This window comes from Piliocolobus tephrosceles, chromosome 15 (genome assembly GCF_002776525.5).
Source record: "Piliocolobus tephrosceles isolate RC106 chromosome 15, ASM277652v3, whole genome shotgun sequence".
Classification (NCBI taxonomy): domain Eukaryota; kingdom Metazoa; phylum Chordata; class Mammalia; order Primates; family Cercopithecidae; genus Piliocolobus; species Piliocolobus tephrosceles.
In genome coordinates this window covers 27,420,396-27,438,902 of record NC_045448.1, presented here as the reverse complement: position 1 = coordinate 27,438,902, position 18,507 = coordinate 27,420,396, and the positions used below count along the sequence as shown (strand labels likewise).

The 18,507-nt window shown below is 47.1% G+C and overlaps 1 protein-coding gene across 1 annotated transcript in view; it reads left to right on the top strand.

Annotated features, from left to right (window-relative positions):
- The first annotated feature begins 395 nt into the window (after positions 1–395).
- The window catches only part of GTF3C2 (general transcription factor IIIC subunit 2), a 31,075-nt gene continuing 12,963 nt past the window's right edge, over positions 396–18,507 (top strand). Inside the window, exons 1-4 of the mRNA XM_023229974.1 lie at positions 396–1,180; positions 13,192–13,462; positions 13,625–13,946; positions 14,545–14,830. Of these exons, the coding sequence (XP_023085742.1) occupies positions 13,216–13,462; positions 13,625–13,946; positions 14,545–14,830 (855 nt within the window). The 5' untranslated portion in view covers positions 396–1,180; positions 13,192–13,215. The remainder of the gene's footprint in view (positions 1,181–13,191; positions 13,463–13,624; positions 13,947–14,544; positions 14,831–18,507) is intronic.

Here is an 18,507-nt window from a genome sequence, read left to right as displayed (position 1 = left end):
TAGTAGAGACGGGGGTTTCACCAAGTTGGCCAGGCTGGTCTCGAAACTCCTGATCTCAAGTGATCTGCCCACCTCGGCCTTCTAAAGCGTTGGGATTACAGGCGTGAGCCACCGCGCCCGGCCTTCTTTCTTTCTTTCTTTTAAATAGAGTGAGGGTCTCGCCGGGCGCGGTGGCCACGCCTGTAATCCCAGCACTTTGGGGGGCCGAGGCAGGCGTATCACGAGGTCAGGAGTTCGAGACGTGCCTGGCCAACACAGTGAAATCCCTTCTCTACTAAAAAGACAAAAGTTATCCGGGTGTGGTGGCGGGCGCCTGTAATCCCAGCTACTCGGGAGGCTGAGGCAGGACAATTACTTGAACCCGGGAGGGGGAGTTTGCAGTGAGCGGAGATCGCGTCACTGCACTCCAGCCTGGGGACAGAGCAAGGCTCCGTCTCAGGAAGAAATAAAAATAAAACGGGGTCTATGTTGCCCAGGCTGGTCTCGAGTTCCTGGGCTCAAGTGATCCTCCCCCGCGTTGGCCTCCCAAAGTGCTGGGATTACAGGCACGAGCCACCATGCTCAGCCAAAGCCATGCTTTTCTATTCCTCCTACTTCCCTTCCTTGTCCTCTTTCCAAGCTCTCTCGGGCCCATCCCTCACTTCGCTACAGCGGCCCGCGGCTAGACTTCTTTGTCTCTCAGACTCCGTCTTGGGCTCGGAGGCCGCCCGGGTTGCAGGTACAGACTCTCAGGTCTAGCTGGCTCTTCCGGCTACAGGCGCGGCAGTCTAGCCGGAAAGGCAGGGTTCAGCGATCCAAAGCGCGAGCCCTGCCTGGGAGTCCGCCTCCTCCCGGCTCCCGTCGAGGCCGCGTGGGAACCCGTTGCCCGCGCAGGCGTCGATCTGCCCTTTTTGACACTGCAACTCCCATGAGGCCGTGCAGTGTCCCTGGCGCCGCTGAAGACGCCCTGGAACTCGGCCGGCTCCGGAGGGCTCGGTGACTCTGGCCGCGCTGCATTATGGAATACAGAGTCTAAGAGAAAACTAGCCCGGCACCGACTACCGACCAAGCACACATGTTTACTTTGTGCACTGGGGTGGGGGCGTCAGTGAAGAGCAGCTAACAAGATTTCGTCATAAGACCGCGACCAGACAGGCGGCGCCATCTTCGAACTTAGACTTCCGGAAGGACTTTGGCGAGGGTGAGTGTACCGCCGCAGCGGGTGTGTGGGGGGCCCCACGATTACTCCTCCCCCTTCTTTTGCCGTAGCGCTAAGATATTGGGAACAAACTCGTGGCTGCACTCTTCTCCCAGCCACAGCAGCGCGCCTTTCAGCGTCTGCGCTCCTACAGAGCGCCATCATGCTCCGCACCTTCCCTACTGTGGCCACTGTGCACCCCCCATCTCTGCAAGCCTCGGGTCTTGCCCTCCTCCCCCACGCGGTGTCGGTAACGCAGAAGCCTGTGTCTGGGCCTAGACGCGGCATACATAGCGTCCCTCGAACTCGGCGAACCTGCAGTAGTCCTTGGTCTTAGAAATACCAGGGCTCCTCTCCCGCACAGGCTAGTGGAGAAATCTGCCTTCACGCCCAGGACTGAAGAAGGGCAGGTGATGGTCCCTAGAGTGGTTATGGGTCAATCTGTTTTAGCTGTGTCCCAGCCTCTTCCTCGAGGAGGCTCTTTAACCCCGAAGGTTGTGCCCCGCGCGCTGCAACGCCATTGGCGTAGCCAAGGGCCAGTTGTGTTTCCCTTTCTAGTCCTTTTGTCCCGTGGCAAGTTGGCTGTCTGTTGGGGAAGTCAGAGGTGGCGACTTCAACTCCGCCAGAGGCAACTCGCTTTGTTGGAGGGACGTATAGGGTATGAACAAACCTCTTTGTTCCAGAGGCATATACAATTTTAAGTCAATCCCGTGCCATCGTCACAGTTTTTGCAATCTTTTTATCAACTGTACTATTGTTTTCTGAATAGTTCTCTTTAAATTGAGTGACTTAAAAAGTTTTAATGCGTTAGTCTCGACCTAAGCAATATAAATGAAACCGTGGGTTTCATGTGCTACTTATAATTGTTTATGAAAGTTGAAATAAAAGCACTAGTCACTAAAATGTTCGTTTTCGTACCATTAAAATCATCTTGCATACCGCCAGTTGTACCCTAGGAACACTTTAGGAAACAATATATTAAGCCAAGCAGTGTGTTTAAAGTAATTTCATACTTGAGGTGCAGTGTTGTGTCATTACTTTTTCTTGGCTGGGGAGGTCAGGCTGGCATCCTGGAGCAGCAAGGGAACCAGACAGATTGGGGTGCAGTGGAAGATTTTAGAAACTCTAGTACGAATTTACTGATCATCTGTTCCTTTACTGTGTATCCAAAATTTGTACCGTCACACATCCTGTTGCTGCCTTCCATGAGAAGTGTAATTTTTTTTTCTTTTTCTTTTTGAGACGGAGTTTTGCTCTTGTTGCCCAGGCTGGAGTGCAGTGGCATGATCTCGGCTCACTGCAACCTCCGCCTCCCGGGACAGAGTCTCGCTCTGTCTCCCAGGCTGGAGCACAGTGGCACGATCTCGGCTCACTGCAGCCTCCGCCTCCCGGGTTCAAGCGATTCTCCTGTCTCAGCCTCCTGAGTAGCTGGGATGATTATAGGCGCGTGCCACCACGCCTGGCTAATTTTGTATTTTTAGTAGAGATGGGGTTTCACCATGTTGGTTAGGCTGGTCTCGAACTCCTGACCTGGTGATCCACCCGCCTCGGCCCCCCAAAATGCTGGGATTACAGGCGTGAGCCATTGTGCCTGGCCAGGCAAATTGTATGTACAGGCAATTCATAAAAGACATGTGGGTGTCCAATATATAGAAAGAAGTTGCTAACACCAGTTATTATCAGCGTAAATAAGTAGAGTCTCACATCAGATTGGCGAAAATTAAAAACAGTAAAGGTGTGATAAAATGGGTACTAATATACAGAAATGGTTTTAATTTTGGTGAGCTGTTTGGTAGTATCAAATTTTGAAAATGTGCATATTCTTCAGTGTAGTACAGTAATTCCATGTTCAGATGGTTATTTGAGAAAAATAATCTCTTATTGATGAATTAATGAAGAGATTTGTACTAGGATGTTTATTGCAGTATTTTTTGCAATAGTATTTTAACTCGATTGTTCATTAAATGATTGTCTAAATAACTAAGTCTGTGGCATGCTGTACAGCAGTTAGGAAGAATGAGATAAATATATGTATACTGATGTAGAAAATCCTTTAAAAAATATCCAAAGAACAAAACAAAACGGAATCTTCCTCTTGTCACCCAGGTTGGAGTGCAGTGGCATGATCTCTGCCTCTGCCTTCTGGGTTCAAGTGATTCTCCTGTCTCAGCCTCCCGAGTAGATGGGATTACAGGAGCCTGCCACCATGCCTGGCTAATTTTTGTATTTTTAGTAGAGATGGGGTTTCACCATGTTGGCCAGGCTAGTGTCCTGACCTCAAGTGATCCATCTGCCTTGGCCCCTCAAAGTGCTGGGATTACAGGCCTGAGTCACAGCACTTGGCCTAGAAAATCCTTAAGACGTGTATAGAAGCTCTCTTAAATGATTTCCATTTAGCTCCTTATGTTAACTGACATACCCTGTTTCCTCTCTAAATGCTGGAAGCTTGAAGGTTTTTCTCCTGTAGACCTGGTCAGTCTGCTTCCACTAGTTGAGTTGAATGCTTGCCAAGAGTCGTCATATTGGTTTCCACTTTTTTTTTTTTTTTTTTGAGACAAGGTCTTGCTCTGTCACCCAGGCTGGAGTGGAGTGGCATGATCACAGCTCACTGTAACCTTGAACTCCTGGGCTCAAGCGATCCTCCAGCCTCAGCCTCTCGAGTAGCTAGAGCTAAAGGCCTGTGCCACCACACCCAGCTAATTAAAAAAAATTTTTTTTTGTAGAGACAGAGTTTTGTTATGTTGTCCAGGCTCCTACCTTTTTTTTTTTTAAAAATGTTAGTTGCTTTGTCTTTCTACATATGTTATAGGCTGGGCGTGGTAACTCAAACCTGTAATCCTAGCACTTTGAAAGTTGAAGCGAGAGGATCACTTGAGCCCAGGAGTTTGAGACCAATCTGAGTAAGATAGTTGAGACCTTGTCTCTACAAAAAAACCCAAAAATTAGCTAGGCCTGGTGGTGTGTGGTCCCAGTGGCCTGGGAGGCTGAGATGGGAGGATCACTCGGGCCCAGGAGGTCAAGGTGGCAGTGAGCCCTGATCACAACACTGGGCTCCATCTTGGGTGACAGGGGAAAGAAATTTTAATATGAAAGAGTTATTGTTTCTATTAAAACTAAGTTGATTGGGAGGCGGAGGTGGGTGGATCACCTGAGGTTGAGTGTTTGAGAACAGCCTGGCCAACATGGTGAAACCCCATCTCTACTAGAAATACAAAAATTAGCTGGGCATGGTGGCACATGCCTATAATCCCAGCTACTCAAGAGGCTGAGGCAGAGAATCGCTTGAACCCCGGAGGCGGAGGCTGCAGTGAGCTGAGATCGTGCCACTGCGCTCCAGCCTGGGAGACAGAGCGAGACTCTCTCAAAAAAAAAATGAAAACAAAAACAAAAAACTAAGTTGAACCATAGATGTTTGTTGCTGCTATCTTTTTTGTTTTGTTTTGTTTTGAGGTGGAGTCTAGCTCTGTTGCCAGGCTGGAGTGCAATCTTGGCTACTGCAACCTCCTGCAAGCAATTCTCTTGCCTCCGCCTCCTGAGTAGCTGGGATTACAGGGATGTGCTGCCACGCTCAGCTAAATTTTGTGGGGTTTTTTTTTTTTTTTTTTTTTTTGAGACGGAGTCTCACTCTGTCACCCAGGTTGGAGTGCAGTGGCACAATCTCGGCTCACTGCAAACTCCCCCTCCCAGGTTCATGCCATTCTCCTGCCTCAGCCTCCCGAGTAGCTGGGACTTAACAGGCACCTGCCACTGCGCCGGGCTAATTTTTTGTATTTTTTAGTAGATTTTTATGGGATTTCACCGTGGTCTCATCTCCGGACCTCATAACCCGCCCGCCTCGGCCTCCCAAAGTGCTGGGATTATAGGCGTGAGCCACCACACCTGGCCTTTTGCTGCTGTCTTGATAATATTTTATATTAAGTAAAAGTTTTGTAAAAACAATTCCAAAAAAGTAAAAGAAGCAAACTAAAACAAATTGAATGCTTCAGAAAGACAAAAGAGGTGAGTTTGCAAACAAAAAAGTTGCCAAATAGGTGTGAATGAGACAACTGTAAAAAACTGAGGAAATTTTGTAAAACTCTGAAAGTTTACTGCTTGTGAATTGCTTCTCAAGAAAAGTGAATATTTCAAGAAAGTAGTGTTGGAGCTACACCACTTTTGGCCAGGCTGGTCTGGAACTCCTGACCTTGGGTGATCCACCCGCCTCAGCCTCCCAGAGTGCTGGGATTACAGGCATGAGCCACCACACCCAGCCTCAGCTAATTTTCAAAAAAAAATTTTTACAGAGACAAAATCTTGCTGTGTTGCCCAGGCTGATCTTGAACTCCTGGCCTCAAGTGATCCTCCCACCTTGGCCAACCAGTGTTGGGATTACAGGCATGAGCCACTGCGCCCAGCCTAGCATATGATTCTTGAGCCAGCAGCTGTAAATAAAAGCAACTTCCCAGTTTGATAAGCACTTGTTCCTACCAACTGTTTTTCCCTCAGCGCTCCTCGTGATCATTTATGCAAGTGTTTTTCAGCTTGAGTGTGCGTCAGAATCCCCTGAAGGGCTTGTTAAAACGCAAAGTGCTGGCCCCATCCAGAATTGCTGATTTGATAGGCCTGGGGTAGGACTAGAAATTTGCATTTTAACAAATTTGCAGGTGATACTGATGCTGCTGTTTCTGGGGCCACACTTTGTGAACCACTGATATGAACTGTTTAATACCCTGTAGTGAATTCCTTTCTGCTTGAACTGATTGGAGAGGTTTCTGTTCTGTGCAACTGAACCAATATAGGGGGGAATATTTATTTTAGTTATATCTTTGTTCTTATTGACTTTGTCAATGATTAAAAGAAGTTATTGTTGTTCTGTGTCATGAACATTTTGCTTTATATCTTTTGATGCTGTTTGATGTTTAAATGTTCATAACATTTATATCTTTTATATGATTTGAAGTTTTATTCATTATAAACTACTCCCTTTTGGGCTGGGCACAGTGGCTCATGCCTGTAATCCCAGCTTTTTGGGAGACTGAGACAGGGGAATCATTTGAGGTCGGGAGTTCAAGACCAACCTGGCCAACACAGCCAGACCCCGTCTCTACTAAAAAATGCAAAAGTTAGCGGTGCATTGTAGCACATGCCTGTAATCCCAGCTACTCGGGAGGCTGAGGCAGGAGAGTTGCTTGAACCCAGGAGGCAGAGGTTGCAGTAAGCCAAGATCGCGCCACTGCAGTCCAGCCTGGGCAACAGAGCAAGGCTCCGTCTCAAAAATACTGCTACTCCTTTTATTCCTATTTAATATTTTCCCCCTAAATTCGGCTTTGCTATTGTCATCAGAACTCCTCCTGATATTTTTGCTTAGATTTTGCCCTGTACATTTTAATTCATCTTTGTTTTTTGAAAATACAAAGGCATCTCTTGAAAAGCATGTAGTTATTTGTCTTTTAAAATCAAATCAGGCTGGGCACAGTGACTCACGCCTGTAATCCCAGCACTTTGGGAGGCCGAGGGGCGGATCACTTGAGGTCAGGAGTTCGAGACCAGCCTGGCCAACATGGTGAAACCCCATCTCTACTAAAAATACAAAAATTAGCTGACTGCAGTGGCAGCTGCCTGTAATCCTACCTACTGGGGAGGCTAAAGCAGGAGAGTCACTTGAACCTGGGAGGCAGAGGTTTCGGTGAGCTAAAATCAGGCCACTGCACTCCAGCCTAGGTGACAAGAGCAAGACTCCATTTCAAAAATAAATAAATACAAAATTAAAATCAAAGCAAACCTTTTTTTGTTTTGTTTTGTTTTGTTTTTTGAGACCGAGTCTCTCTCTGTCGCCCAGGCTGGAGTGCAGTGGCCCGATCTCGGCTCACTACAACCTCTGCCTCCCGGGTTCAAGCGATTCTCCTGCCTCAGCGTCCTGAATAGCTGGGACTACAGGCATCTGCCACCACTCCCGGCTAATTTTTGTATTTTTAGTAGAGACGGGGTTTCACCGTATTGGCCAGGCTGGAGTGCAGGGACTCCTGACCTTGTGATCTGCCCGCCTCAGCCTCCCAAAGTGCTGGGATTACAGGCTGGAGCCACCGCACCCAGCCCTCAAACCAAATCTTTATTCTTTTTACTTTTGAGATAGCGTCTTGCTCTGTCTGCCCAGGCTGGGATGCAGTGGTGTGATCTCGGCTCCACCTCCCAGGCTCAAGTGATTCTCATGCCTCAGTCTCCCAAGTAGCTGGGATCACAGGTGTGTGCCACCATGTCCAGCTAATTTTTGTATTTTTAGTAGAGATGGGGTTTCGCTTTGTTGGCCAGGCTGGTCTCAAATTCCTGGCCTCAATCTGCCTGCCTCGGCCTCCCAACATGCTGGGAATACAGGCAAGAGCCTGTATCTGCCCCTATTGTTTCTTTTAATGGATGAGTTTAAATGATGTGTTTATTGTTGTGATACATGTTTTTTGTTTTTTTGTTTTTTGTTTTTTGAGACAGAGTCTCGCTTTATTACCCAGGCTGGAGTGCAGGGGCGCAATCTCTGCTCACTGCGATCTCTGCTCACTGCAACCTCCACCTCCCGGGCTCAGGTGATCTTCCCATCTCCAATTCCTGAGCAGCTGGGACTGTAGGTCCCTGCTGCCCACCATGCCTAGCTAGTTTTTTTTTTTTTTTTTTTTTTCTCCAAACGGAGTCTTGCTCTGTTGCCCAGGCTGGAGTGCAGTGGCGCGATCTTGGCTCACTGCAACCTCTGCCTCCCGAGTTCAAGCAATTCTCCTGCCTCAGCCTCCCAAGTAGCTGGGATTACAGGCATGCAGCACCACACCCAGCTGATTTTTGTATGCTTAGTATAGAGAGGGTTTCACCATGTTGGCCAGAGTGGTCGCGAACTCTTGACCTCGTGATTCGCCTGCCCCGGCCTCCTAAAGTGCTGGCATTACAGGCGTGAGCCACTGCACCTGGCCCTGTTTTGGTATTTTTCTGTAGAGACAGAGTTTTGCCATGTTGCCCAGGCTGGTCTCAAACTCCTGGGCTCAAGGGGGATCCTCCCACCTCCGACTCCGTAAGTGCAGGGATTACAGGGATTAAGTCCTGCGCTAAACTCACCCTTTTATAATGATGCTGATCTGACTGGTCAGGGTGGAGCCCTTGTAGCCTAATCATCATCTCTTGAAGGTCCCACCTCTTAATACTATTACAAATGGCAATTACATTTCAACATGAGTTTTGGAGGGGATGTTCAAACCCTAGTTCTTGGATTTCACAATCCCTTTGGTGTTTTTGAAAGTGCAGGAATTTTTGTTGGAAATTTGCTTCTGTTTTCCTGTTTTCTGAATCACTTCTTCAAAAGGGTACTCTTCATCTTTCTATCCTTTTTGTTCTTTCAGTAATCTATGCATAGGTTCTTTTTGCTTGTGACTAATTTTGAATGGGGCAGTTCTGTCAGGGCTTCAGTCTCCTTTTTCCTCCTGTTTTGAGACAGAGTCTCGCTCTGTCGCCCAGGCTGGAGTGCAGTGGTGCAATCTCGGCTCACTGCAAGCTCCACCTCCGGGGTTCACGCCATTCTCCTGCCTCAGCCTCCCGAGTAGCTGGGACTACAGGAGCCCGCCACCGCACCCGGCTAGTTTTTTGTATTTTTAGTAGAGATGGAGTTTCACCGTGTTAGCCAGGATGGTCTCCATCTCCTGACCTCGTGATCCGCCCGTCTGGGCCTCCCAAAGTGCTGAGATTACAGGTGTGAGCCACCGTGCCCGGCCCCAGGGCTTCTTATTTATCAAAAGAACAATATAGATGGATTTTCAATGACCTGTATTTACTTTGGAAGTGTTATAATGTATCTTTGGCACATGTGTTTTCTTGTATCCTCAGCACCTGCCTCAGAGGATTGGCCATTGTTATAGTTTATAATCTGTAGCTTCTTCACGTGAGACGACAGTTGGAAGCTTTTATTTTATATTTCTTATGGAATTTGTATTAGCACACTTTTCCACTGAGACTGATGAACTGTTTATCCTTTATCCTTAAGGCGTATATAGATCTATGGGGGAGGGAGGTGTCCCATCCTGGGATTTAAACTGTGTCTCCTGCTGTATCACAGACAGGCAGGTTATTCTGGCCCAAAACTGGAGCCTTGGAGAGTTCTGTGTTGCTTAGGTTTCGGGTTTGGTGGTCAATGTTTTATCTCAGTTTACTTTGGCCCATGGTTATATAGCTAATTTTTTGGGGTTTGAAGAAAATGAAGACTCGCCGGGCACGGTGGCTCAAGCCTGTAATCCCAGCACTTTGGGAGGCCGAGGCGGGCGGATCACGAGGTCAGGAGATCGAGCCCATCCTGGCTAACACGGTGAAACCCCATCTCTACTAAAAAATACAAAAAACTAGCTGGGCGAGGTGGCGGGCGCCTGTAGTCCCAGCTACTCGGGAGGCTGAGGCAGGAGAATGGCGTAAACCCGGGAGGCGGAGCTTGCAGTGAGCTGAGATCCGGCCACTGCACTCCAGCCTGGGTGACAGAGCGAAACTCCGTCTCAAAAAAAAAAAAAAAAAAGAAAGAAAATGAAGACTCGTGACAATTTAGTCAATTCTTCAGTGTGGAAAGGTTTCTTGGCCAGGCCTGGTGGCTTATGCCTGTAATCGCAGCACTTTGGGAAGCCAAGGTTGGGAGGATCTCTTGAGGTTAGGAACTCAAGACAAGCCTGGGCAAAATAGCAAGACCCAATCTGCACAAAAAAATTAAAAATTTATCTGGGCGTATTGGTGCACATTTGAAGTCTCGGCTACTTGGGAAGCTGGGAAGGGAGGATTGTATGAGCCCAGGAGTTAGTGGCTGCAGTGAGCTATGATCACACCATCACACCTGCCTGAGTGACATAGCGAGATCCTGACTCAGAAAAATAAAATTTAATTTTAAAAAGTAAAAAAGGCAAGGCATAGTGGTTTATGCCAGTAATCCCAGCATTTTGGGAGACGAAGTGGAGAGAATTGCTTGAATCCAGGATTTCAAGTATGTAGTCACGCCACTGCACTCCAGCCTGGGCAACATGGTGCAACTTAGTCTCTACAAAAAATACAAAAATTATTCAGGCATGGTGGTGCATGCCTGTAGTCCCAACTACTCAGTTGACTGAAGTGGGAGGATCACCTGAGCCTGGGAGGTCCGGGCTGCAGTGAGCTGTGATTGCACCACTGCCCTCCAGCCTGGGTTACAGAGCGAGACCCTGTCTCAAAAAAAAAAAAAGTTTCAGGATGGGCACGATGGCTAACACCTATAATCCCAACATTTTGGGAGACTGAGGTGGAAAAAGATTGCTTGAGCCCAGGAATTCAATACCATCCTGGGCAACGTATTGAGACCTCATCTCTACGAAAATTTAAAAAATTAGCCAGGCATGGTGATACATGCCTGTAGTCCTAGCTGCTTGGGAGGCTGAGGCAGAAAGATTGCTTGAGCCCAGGAATTCAATACCATCCTGGGCAACATATTGAGACCTCATCTCTACGAAAATTTTAAAAATTAGCCAGGCATGGTGATACATGCCTGTAGTCCTAGCTACTTGGGAGGCTGAGGCAGAAAGATTGCTTGAGCCCTGGAGGACAGGGCTACAGTGAGCTGTGATCACACCACTGTACCACTGCAGCCTAAATGATAGAACAAGAGCCTAAAATAAAAAAGTGGTTGTTTATGGTGGCTCAAGTCTGTAATCTAGCACTTTGGGAGGCCAAGGTGGGCACATCACCTGAGGTCAGGAGTTAAGACCAGCCTGGCCAACATGGTGAAACCCCATCTCTACTAAAAAGACAAAAAATTAGCTGGGTGTGGTGGCAGGCACCTGTTGTCCCAGCTACTCAGGAGGCCAAGGCAGGAGAATCACTTGAACCTGGGAGGCGGAGGTTGCAGTGAGCTGAGATCACGCCACTGCACTCCAGTCTGGGCAACAAGAGTGAAACTCCGTCTCAAAAAAATAAAAAAAAAGAAAAGCTTTCTTAATGTAATAGGGTGTTCCTTGATTATCTCATAGCCTACCCACCACCCCCATCCAGGTGAAATACTTATGGCAGGGCACCAGAAAACTCTTTGACTCATTCTTTTTTTTAAAGACAGAGTCTCACTCCACCCAGGCTGTTCACGGGTTCAGTTGATTCTCTTGCCTCAGCCTCCTGAGTAGCTGGGATTACAAGCGCCTTCCACCGTGCCTGGCTAATTTTTGTCTTTTTAGTGGAGACGGGGTTCCACCATACTGGCCAGGCTGGTCTCGAACTCCTGACCTCAGGTGATCTGCCCGCCTCAGCTGGGATTACAGGTGTGAGCCACTGTGCCCGGCCAACTCATTCTTTTTAAAAAATAAATTCATTTATTTATTTACTTGAGATAGGGTGTTGCTTTGTTGCCCAGGCTGTAGTGCAGTGGTGTGATTATAGCTCACTACAGCTTTGAACTCCTGGGCTCAAGTGATTCTCCCACTTCAGCCTCCCAAGTAGCTGGGACTACAGGTGTGCACCACCATGTTTTTTTTGTAGCAAAGGGGTCTCACTCTTTTGCCCAGGATGGTCTTAAATTCCTGGACTCAAGCCATCCTCTGCCCTGTCCTCCCAAAGTGCTGGAATTACAGGCATACGCTATCGTGCCTGGCCAGAAAATTATTTTTAAATATTTTTAGAGATGGGGTCTTACAGTTGCCTAGGCTGGAGTATGATAACACCATCATAGCTCACTGTAACCTCGAACTCCTAGGCTCAAGCAATCCTCCTGTTTCAGCCTTACATGTAGCTAGGACTACAGGTGCGCACCACCATGCCCAGCTAACTTTTAAAATTTTTTGTAGAGATGAGGTCTCCCTGTGTTGCCCAGACTGGTCTTGAACTCCTGGCCTCAAGCAGTCCTTCTTCCTTGGCCTCTCAAAGTGTTGGAATTGCAGGCATAAGCCATCTTGCCTGGTCTTTTATTTATTCTTAAATAAACTTATTCCTTGACTCATCCTTACAAAAATAGATGTTAACATTAAGTATGCCTCTTCACTTTGGTCTAAATTTTGTAGTATCTGGCAGCTCTTTTTTGTAGTATATTCTAAGGAAGTTGTATCCCTTTCCTAGATTCATGATAGACAAATTTTTCTCTTTCTCCTTTTTTGAGGTGTGTATATGTCTGTGTGTGTGTTTCATTTCATTGGGTTTCAGAGACAGAGGTTAAATAGTTAGACATTCACTGCTTCATCCTTACAAGAAAATATATGAACTTTAAATTAGATAATTATATATAGCATTTAGTATAGTGCTTGGCACATAGTTAGCATTTAATAAATGGAAGCTTTATGGCCAGGGACGGTGGCTCACACCTGTAATCCCAGCACTTTGGGAAGCTGAGGTGGGTGGATCACCTGAGGTCAGGAGTTTGAGACCAGCCTGGCCCACATGGTGAAACCTCATCTCTACTAAAAATACAAAAATTAGCCGGGCATGGGGGCACGTGCCTGTAATTCCAACTACTCGGGAGGCTGAGGCAGGAGAATTGCTTGAACCCAGGAGGTAGAGGTTGTAGTTAGCCAAGATCATGCCATTACACTCCAGCCTGGGTGACAAGAGCGAAACTCTGTCCAAAAAAAAAAAAAAAGGAAGCTTTGTTTACTTGTTTGTCTGCTTCACCAAAATGTAAGTTCCATGAGGGCAGGGACCTTGTCTGTCTTGCTTATTGTCATATCACCAGTTTCTTTTTTTGTTTTTAATTTTTTAATTTAAACAAAATTTTTTTTTGCTAGAGAAGGGGTCTTGCTGTGTTGCCCAGGCTAGCCTCAAACTCCTAAGCTCAAGCTGCCTTCCTGCCTCAGCTTCCCAAAGTGTTGGGATTGCAGGTGTGAGCCACTGCACCTGGCTCGTTACCAGTTTCCAGAACAGTGCCTAACATATAGAAGGTGCTTAGTAAATATTGTTGAATGAGTGAATAATCAGGGAACTTGGGTATGGGTGTGAGAATGAGGGGAGAAAAGATGGGGAAACAAAAATCTGAGCGAGTACAAATAGTTTCTGTCTTCTACTCATTTGTATGTCTCTGTATGCAGGGGCAGCCATTTTGGGGGGTGCTGATGGATACCTGCGGGGTCGGCTATGTTGCCCTGGGGGAGGCCGGCCCCGTGGGGAACATGACTGTGGTAGACTCTCCTGGACAAGATGTGCTAAATCAGCTTGATGTCAAGACCTCTTCAGAAATGACCAGTGCAGAGGCTTCCATAGAGATGTCATTACCTACCCCTTTGCCTGGATTTGAGGATTCTCCTGATCAGAGGAGGCTCCCTTCAGAGCAGGAAAGCCTCTCCAGACTGGAACAGCAAGGTATGTACCTTGTCCTCTCATCTTTTTATTCCCCATGCCGAGCTTAAGATGAAAGAGAGCAGGTTGAGCTCATAGGATCTTACAAACCTGGGTACAGGGTAATCTTTTCCAAAGAGGTTTGAGTTCTGGTTCCATCTCACAGACCCATATTCTTCTCTACAGATCTTTCTTCAGAGATGTCAAAGGTCTCAAAGCCTAGGGCCTCAAAGCCTGGCCGGAAGAGAGGTGGTAGGACACGAAAAGGCCCCAAAAGGCCCCAACAGCCTAATCCTCCATCAGCCCCTCTGGTTCCTGGTCTCTTAGATCAGTCCAACCCTCTGTCCACCCCTATGCCTAAGAAACGAGGTCGAAAGTCCAAGGCAGAGCTGCTACTGCTGAAGTTGTCAAAAGACCTAGAGCGGCCAGAATCTCCATCTCCAAAGAGGCCCCCTGAGGACTTTGAGACCCCTTCTGGGGAACGACCCCGCCGAAGGGCTGCCCAAGTGTAAGGATTGTGGGGCACAGCTTGGTGGAGGGGGGTTGGGTGAAGGGATCAGGGTGGGGCAGATGTTGGAGAGATGAGAAGACTGTGACGAGGTATTAGGTAAGCAGGGGTGGTATCTGGATTCTAGGGACTTCAGCACTCCTTTAGGCTCCTACCACAGCACTATTAATGGTACATGTTGCTGACTTGGTTTATCTAAGAATCACTTTCTATACTTTATGTCCAGTGCCATTTTTCACAAACTACCCGGCTCTTTATTGCTGTTTTACTGTCCAGTATATGTCAATATATATGTACTGTTCCATTCTTTCTCTTGCCCTCTGTGTTCTTTGACTGTGGTGGAATGAAAAATGCATTGAACTCGGAGTGAGAAGACCTGGGTTCAGATTCCACATTTGTTATCTGAGTCATCTCGGCCAAGTCACATAACTTAGATTTCTGGTTTTTCATCTTCCAAGGGGGAGGGGGAAATTAATAGAGTCAATTAGTTAATCATGGGGTTATTGGGAGGATCCATTGAGATAAAAATCAACCATGTCTGGAAACATGGGTTCTCAGTTATATGTGAGAATGGCTCTGACTCTGCCCTATCCCACAGGGCACTTCTGTATCTTCAGGAACTGGCTGAAGAGCTCTCAACAGCCTTGCCTGCTCCTGTGTCCTGTCCTGAGGGCCCCAAGGTGAGCAGCCCCACCAAACCGAAGAAGATCCGGCAGCCAGCAGCCTGTCCAGGTGGAGAAGAGGTGGATGGTGCTCCACGGGATGAAGACTTTTTTCTCCAGGTTGAGGCTGAAGATGTGGAAGAAAGTGAGGGCCCAAGTGAGAGCTCGTCTGAACCTGAGCCTGCAGTGCCCCGAAGCACCCCACGAGGATCTACTTCAGGGGTAACCTCAATGGACAAGAAAGTGAATGGGGACATAGTAGGATTTTAGGGGACCAGCAGGGTACTGAGAAAGGAAAGATAGCTTTGACTTGGTAACTGTAATAGACAAAACGGGTTAAAGAAAAAAGGGTCAATTTCAAAAACAATTGGCATATTAGGGAGAGCACAGAAGGGGTACAGTAAACAAGATTATTCATTCATATATTGAGTGTCTATTCTCTGTTAGGAAACACAAATATAAATAAGACAGTGTCCTGCCTTACAAGTTCACAGTGCAATCAGCACTACCCCAGGAGTGAACAAAATGATTTAGGCATATAGAGGAAGGGTAATTAACGGCTTAGGCCTCACAGAGGAATGATAGTTGGATTGCTTCTTGAAGGATAAGTAGAAGTTTGCCAGAGGGGATGGTTTTCCCAGAAATTGGTTATGGCTGGAGCATACAGCCTGGAGTAAAGTTGTAGGTGAGATTAAACTGGAGAAGATGAAAGGACATTGACCAATAGGAACCAACAAAGATTGTTTTTGTTTATGGGTTTTGTGTGTGTGTGTGTGTGGTAAAATGTATATAACATAAAATTTGCCATTTTAACCATTTAAAAATACACAATTCAGGCCGGGCGTGGTGGCTAATGCCTGTAATCCCAGCACTTTGGGAGGCTGAGGCGTGTGGATCACCCGAGGTCAGGAGTTTGAAACCAGCCTGACCAATATAGTGAAACTCTGTTTCTACTAAAAATACAAAAATTAGCCAGGCATGGTGGCGCGCACCTGTAGTCCCCGCTACTCGGGAGGCTAAGAAAGGAGAATCACTTGAACCCAGGAGGCAGAGGGTCGCAGTGAGCTGAGATCGACTACTGCACTCCAACCTGGGTAAGACAGCGAGACTCCATCTCAAAAAAAACAAAACAAAACACAGTTCAGTTGTACAGAAACTCTGTACAGCAAACGTTTTTAAGTAGAAAAATAACATCAATTAGGAAAATAGGTCAAATTATAGTTGACAGAAGACAGTTTTGCTGGGCACGGTGGCTCACGCCTATAATCCCAGCATTTTGGGAGGCCAGGGCAGGCGGATCACGAGGTCAAGAGTTTGAGACCAGCTTGGCCGACGTAGTGAAACCCCGTTTCTACTAAAAATAAAAATAAATTGGCTGGGTGTGGTGGTGCATGCCTGTAATCCCAGCTACTCAGGAGGCTAAGGCAGGAGAATTGCTTGAACCCAGGAGGTGGAGGTTGCAGTGAGCTGAGATTGTGCCATTGCGCTCCAGCCCGGGCAGCAGTGTGAAACTCCTTCTCAAAAAAAAAAAAAAAAGATAGTTTCCATTATCCAGGTAAGAGATAATGAGGTCCTAAATCAAGCAGTGAAGGAAGAGAAGAGCAGGGAGGGGGCAGATTCAAGACATATGTAAAAGGCCAGGCGCGGTGGCTCATACCTGTAATCTAAGCACTTTGGGAGGCCAAGGTAGGTGGATCACTTGAGGCCAGGGGTTTGAGACCAGCTTGACCAACATAGTGAAACTCTGTCTCTACTAGAAATACAAAAATAATTAGCTGGGTGTGGTGGCATGCACCTGTAGTCCCAGCTACTTGGGAGGCTGAGGCAGGAGAATCGCTTGAACCCAGGAGGCAGAGGTTTCGATGAGCTGAGATCATGTCATTGCACTCCAGCCAGACTCTGTCTTTAAAAAAAAAAAAGATATGTAAGATACTTTTTTATTTTTTATTTTTGTAATTCTTTTGTTTCTGTGTTCTCTCACAGAATGGAATACATAAGAGAGTTAACAGTATTTGGGAATTGAAGGGAGGGAGGAAGTTGAATAGCAGATTCCAGCTTAAATGGTGGCATCATGCACTGAACCTGGGAACATGGAAAGGGTGAAGGATGTGGGAGGGGCAAAGGTGCGGAGGGAAGAAGATGAATTCACTTTCTTTTTTCCTTTTTTTTTTTTTTTGAAACAGAGTCTTGCTCTGTTGCCCAGGCTGGAGTGAGTGGAGCGATCTCAGCTCATGGCAACCTCTGCCTCCTGGGTTCAAGCGATTCTCCTGCCTCAGCTTCCCAAGTAGCTGGGATTACAGGCACGCGCCACAATGCTCAGCTAACTTTTGTATTTTTAGTAGAGATGGGGTTTTGCCATGTTGGCTAGGCTGGTCTTGAATTCTTGACCTCAGGTATCTACCCGCCTCAGCCTCCCAAAGTGCTGGGATTACAGGTGTGAACCACCACACCTGGCAGAATTCACTTTCTGACATGTTGAGTTTGAGGTGCCCATGGGCCATGAGCCATTCTGCTGGAGATGTCTGGTCACCAGTTGCGTATATGAGACCAGTGCCTTACTTGCCTCATGTGCGACATTTAAGGGAGAACAGAAACCCTCAGTAATAAAGATAAATGCTATTTTGATGCAACATTTTAAAAAATCAAATCAATGCAACAAATCATGGGTATTTTGTTCCATGATGAACAAAATATCAAAATTTTAAATAAAGATAGGAACTTTAACTGATTACTGTTTTTTTTCCATTTGCCTCATGCTCTAATATGACTTGCCACAACACTGTCTAGAACTTGTAGAGAAGTTGAGACCGAGTCAGGTTTACATTACGGAGATGTAAACTTGATAATCAGGCATAAAGATGGTTGTTAAACTGGGTTCGGTGGTATGCATTTGTACTTTGAGCTACTCAGGAGGCTGAGGCAGGAGGAGTTTTTGAGCCCAGGAGTTGATGTCTGGCATGGACAACATAGCAAGACCCTGTCTCTCAATTTTTAAAAAGGCCAGGTGTGGTGGCTCACACCTGTAATCCCAGCACTTTGGGAGGCCGAGGGGGAAGGATCGCTTGAGCCTAGGAGTTCAAAATCAGTCTGGGCCATGGAGAAACCTTGTCTCTACAAAATAATACAAAAATATTAACCAGGTGTGGTGCGCTGTGCCTGTAGTCCCAGCTACTCAGGAGGCAGTGGTGAGAGGATTGCTTGAGCGCAGGAGGCAGAGGCTGGGGCTGCAGTGAGCCAAGATCGCGCCACTGCACTCCAGCTTGGGCAACAGAGTGAGACCCTGTCTCAAAAACAAAAACAAAAAAAACAACCAAATAAAAAGATAGTAGTCAAAGCTATGGGACATGAGATGAGATTACTAGGAGTGTGTCAGTGTCTGTCTGTCTGTGGAAGGGGGCAAGAAGACGACAGGAACTCTGGGGAATACCATCATCGAGGAGACCTGTCAAGAAGGGAGAGCATGTGAAGGAATATTAGAGAGGGGAGAGGAGTAAGGGAGACTATTCCATAGGGCGGGAGTTTCAGGAGGCATAAGGGAAGTCCTCTGAATCAAATGCCATGGAAATGTTGAGGAAGCTGAACAGAAAATAGGTAACAGATTTTGCATTTTCGATGGAGGAGTAGTGCAGCAGGTAAAGAAGTCATATGGCCGGGCGCGGTGGCTCAACCCTGTAGTCCCCCAGCACTTTGGGAGGCTGAGATGGGCGGATCACTAGGTCAGGAGATCAAAACCATCCTGGCTAACACGGTGAAACCCCGTCTCTACTAAAAATATAAATACAAAAAACTAGCCGGGCGAGGTGGCGGGCGCCTGTAGTCCCAGCTACTCGGGAGGCTGAGGCAGGAGAATGACGGGAACCTGGGAGGCGGAGCTTGCAGTGAGCTGAGATCCGGCCACT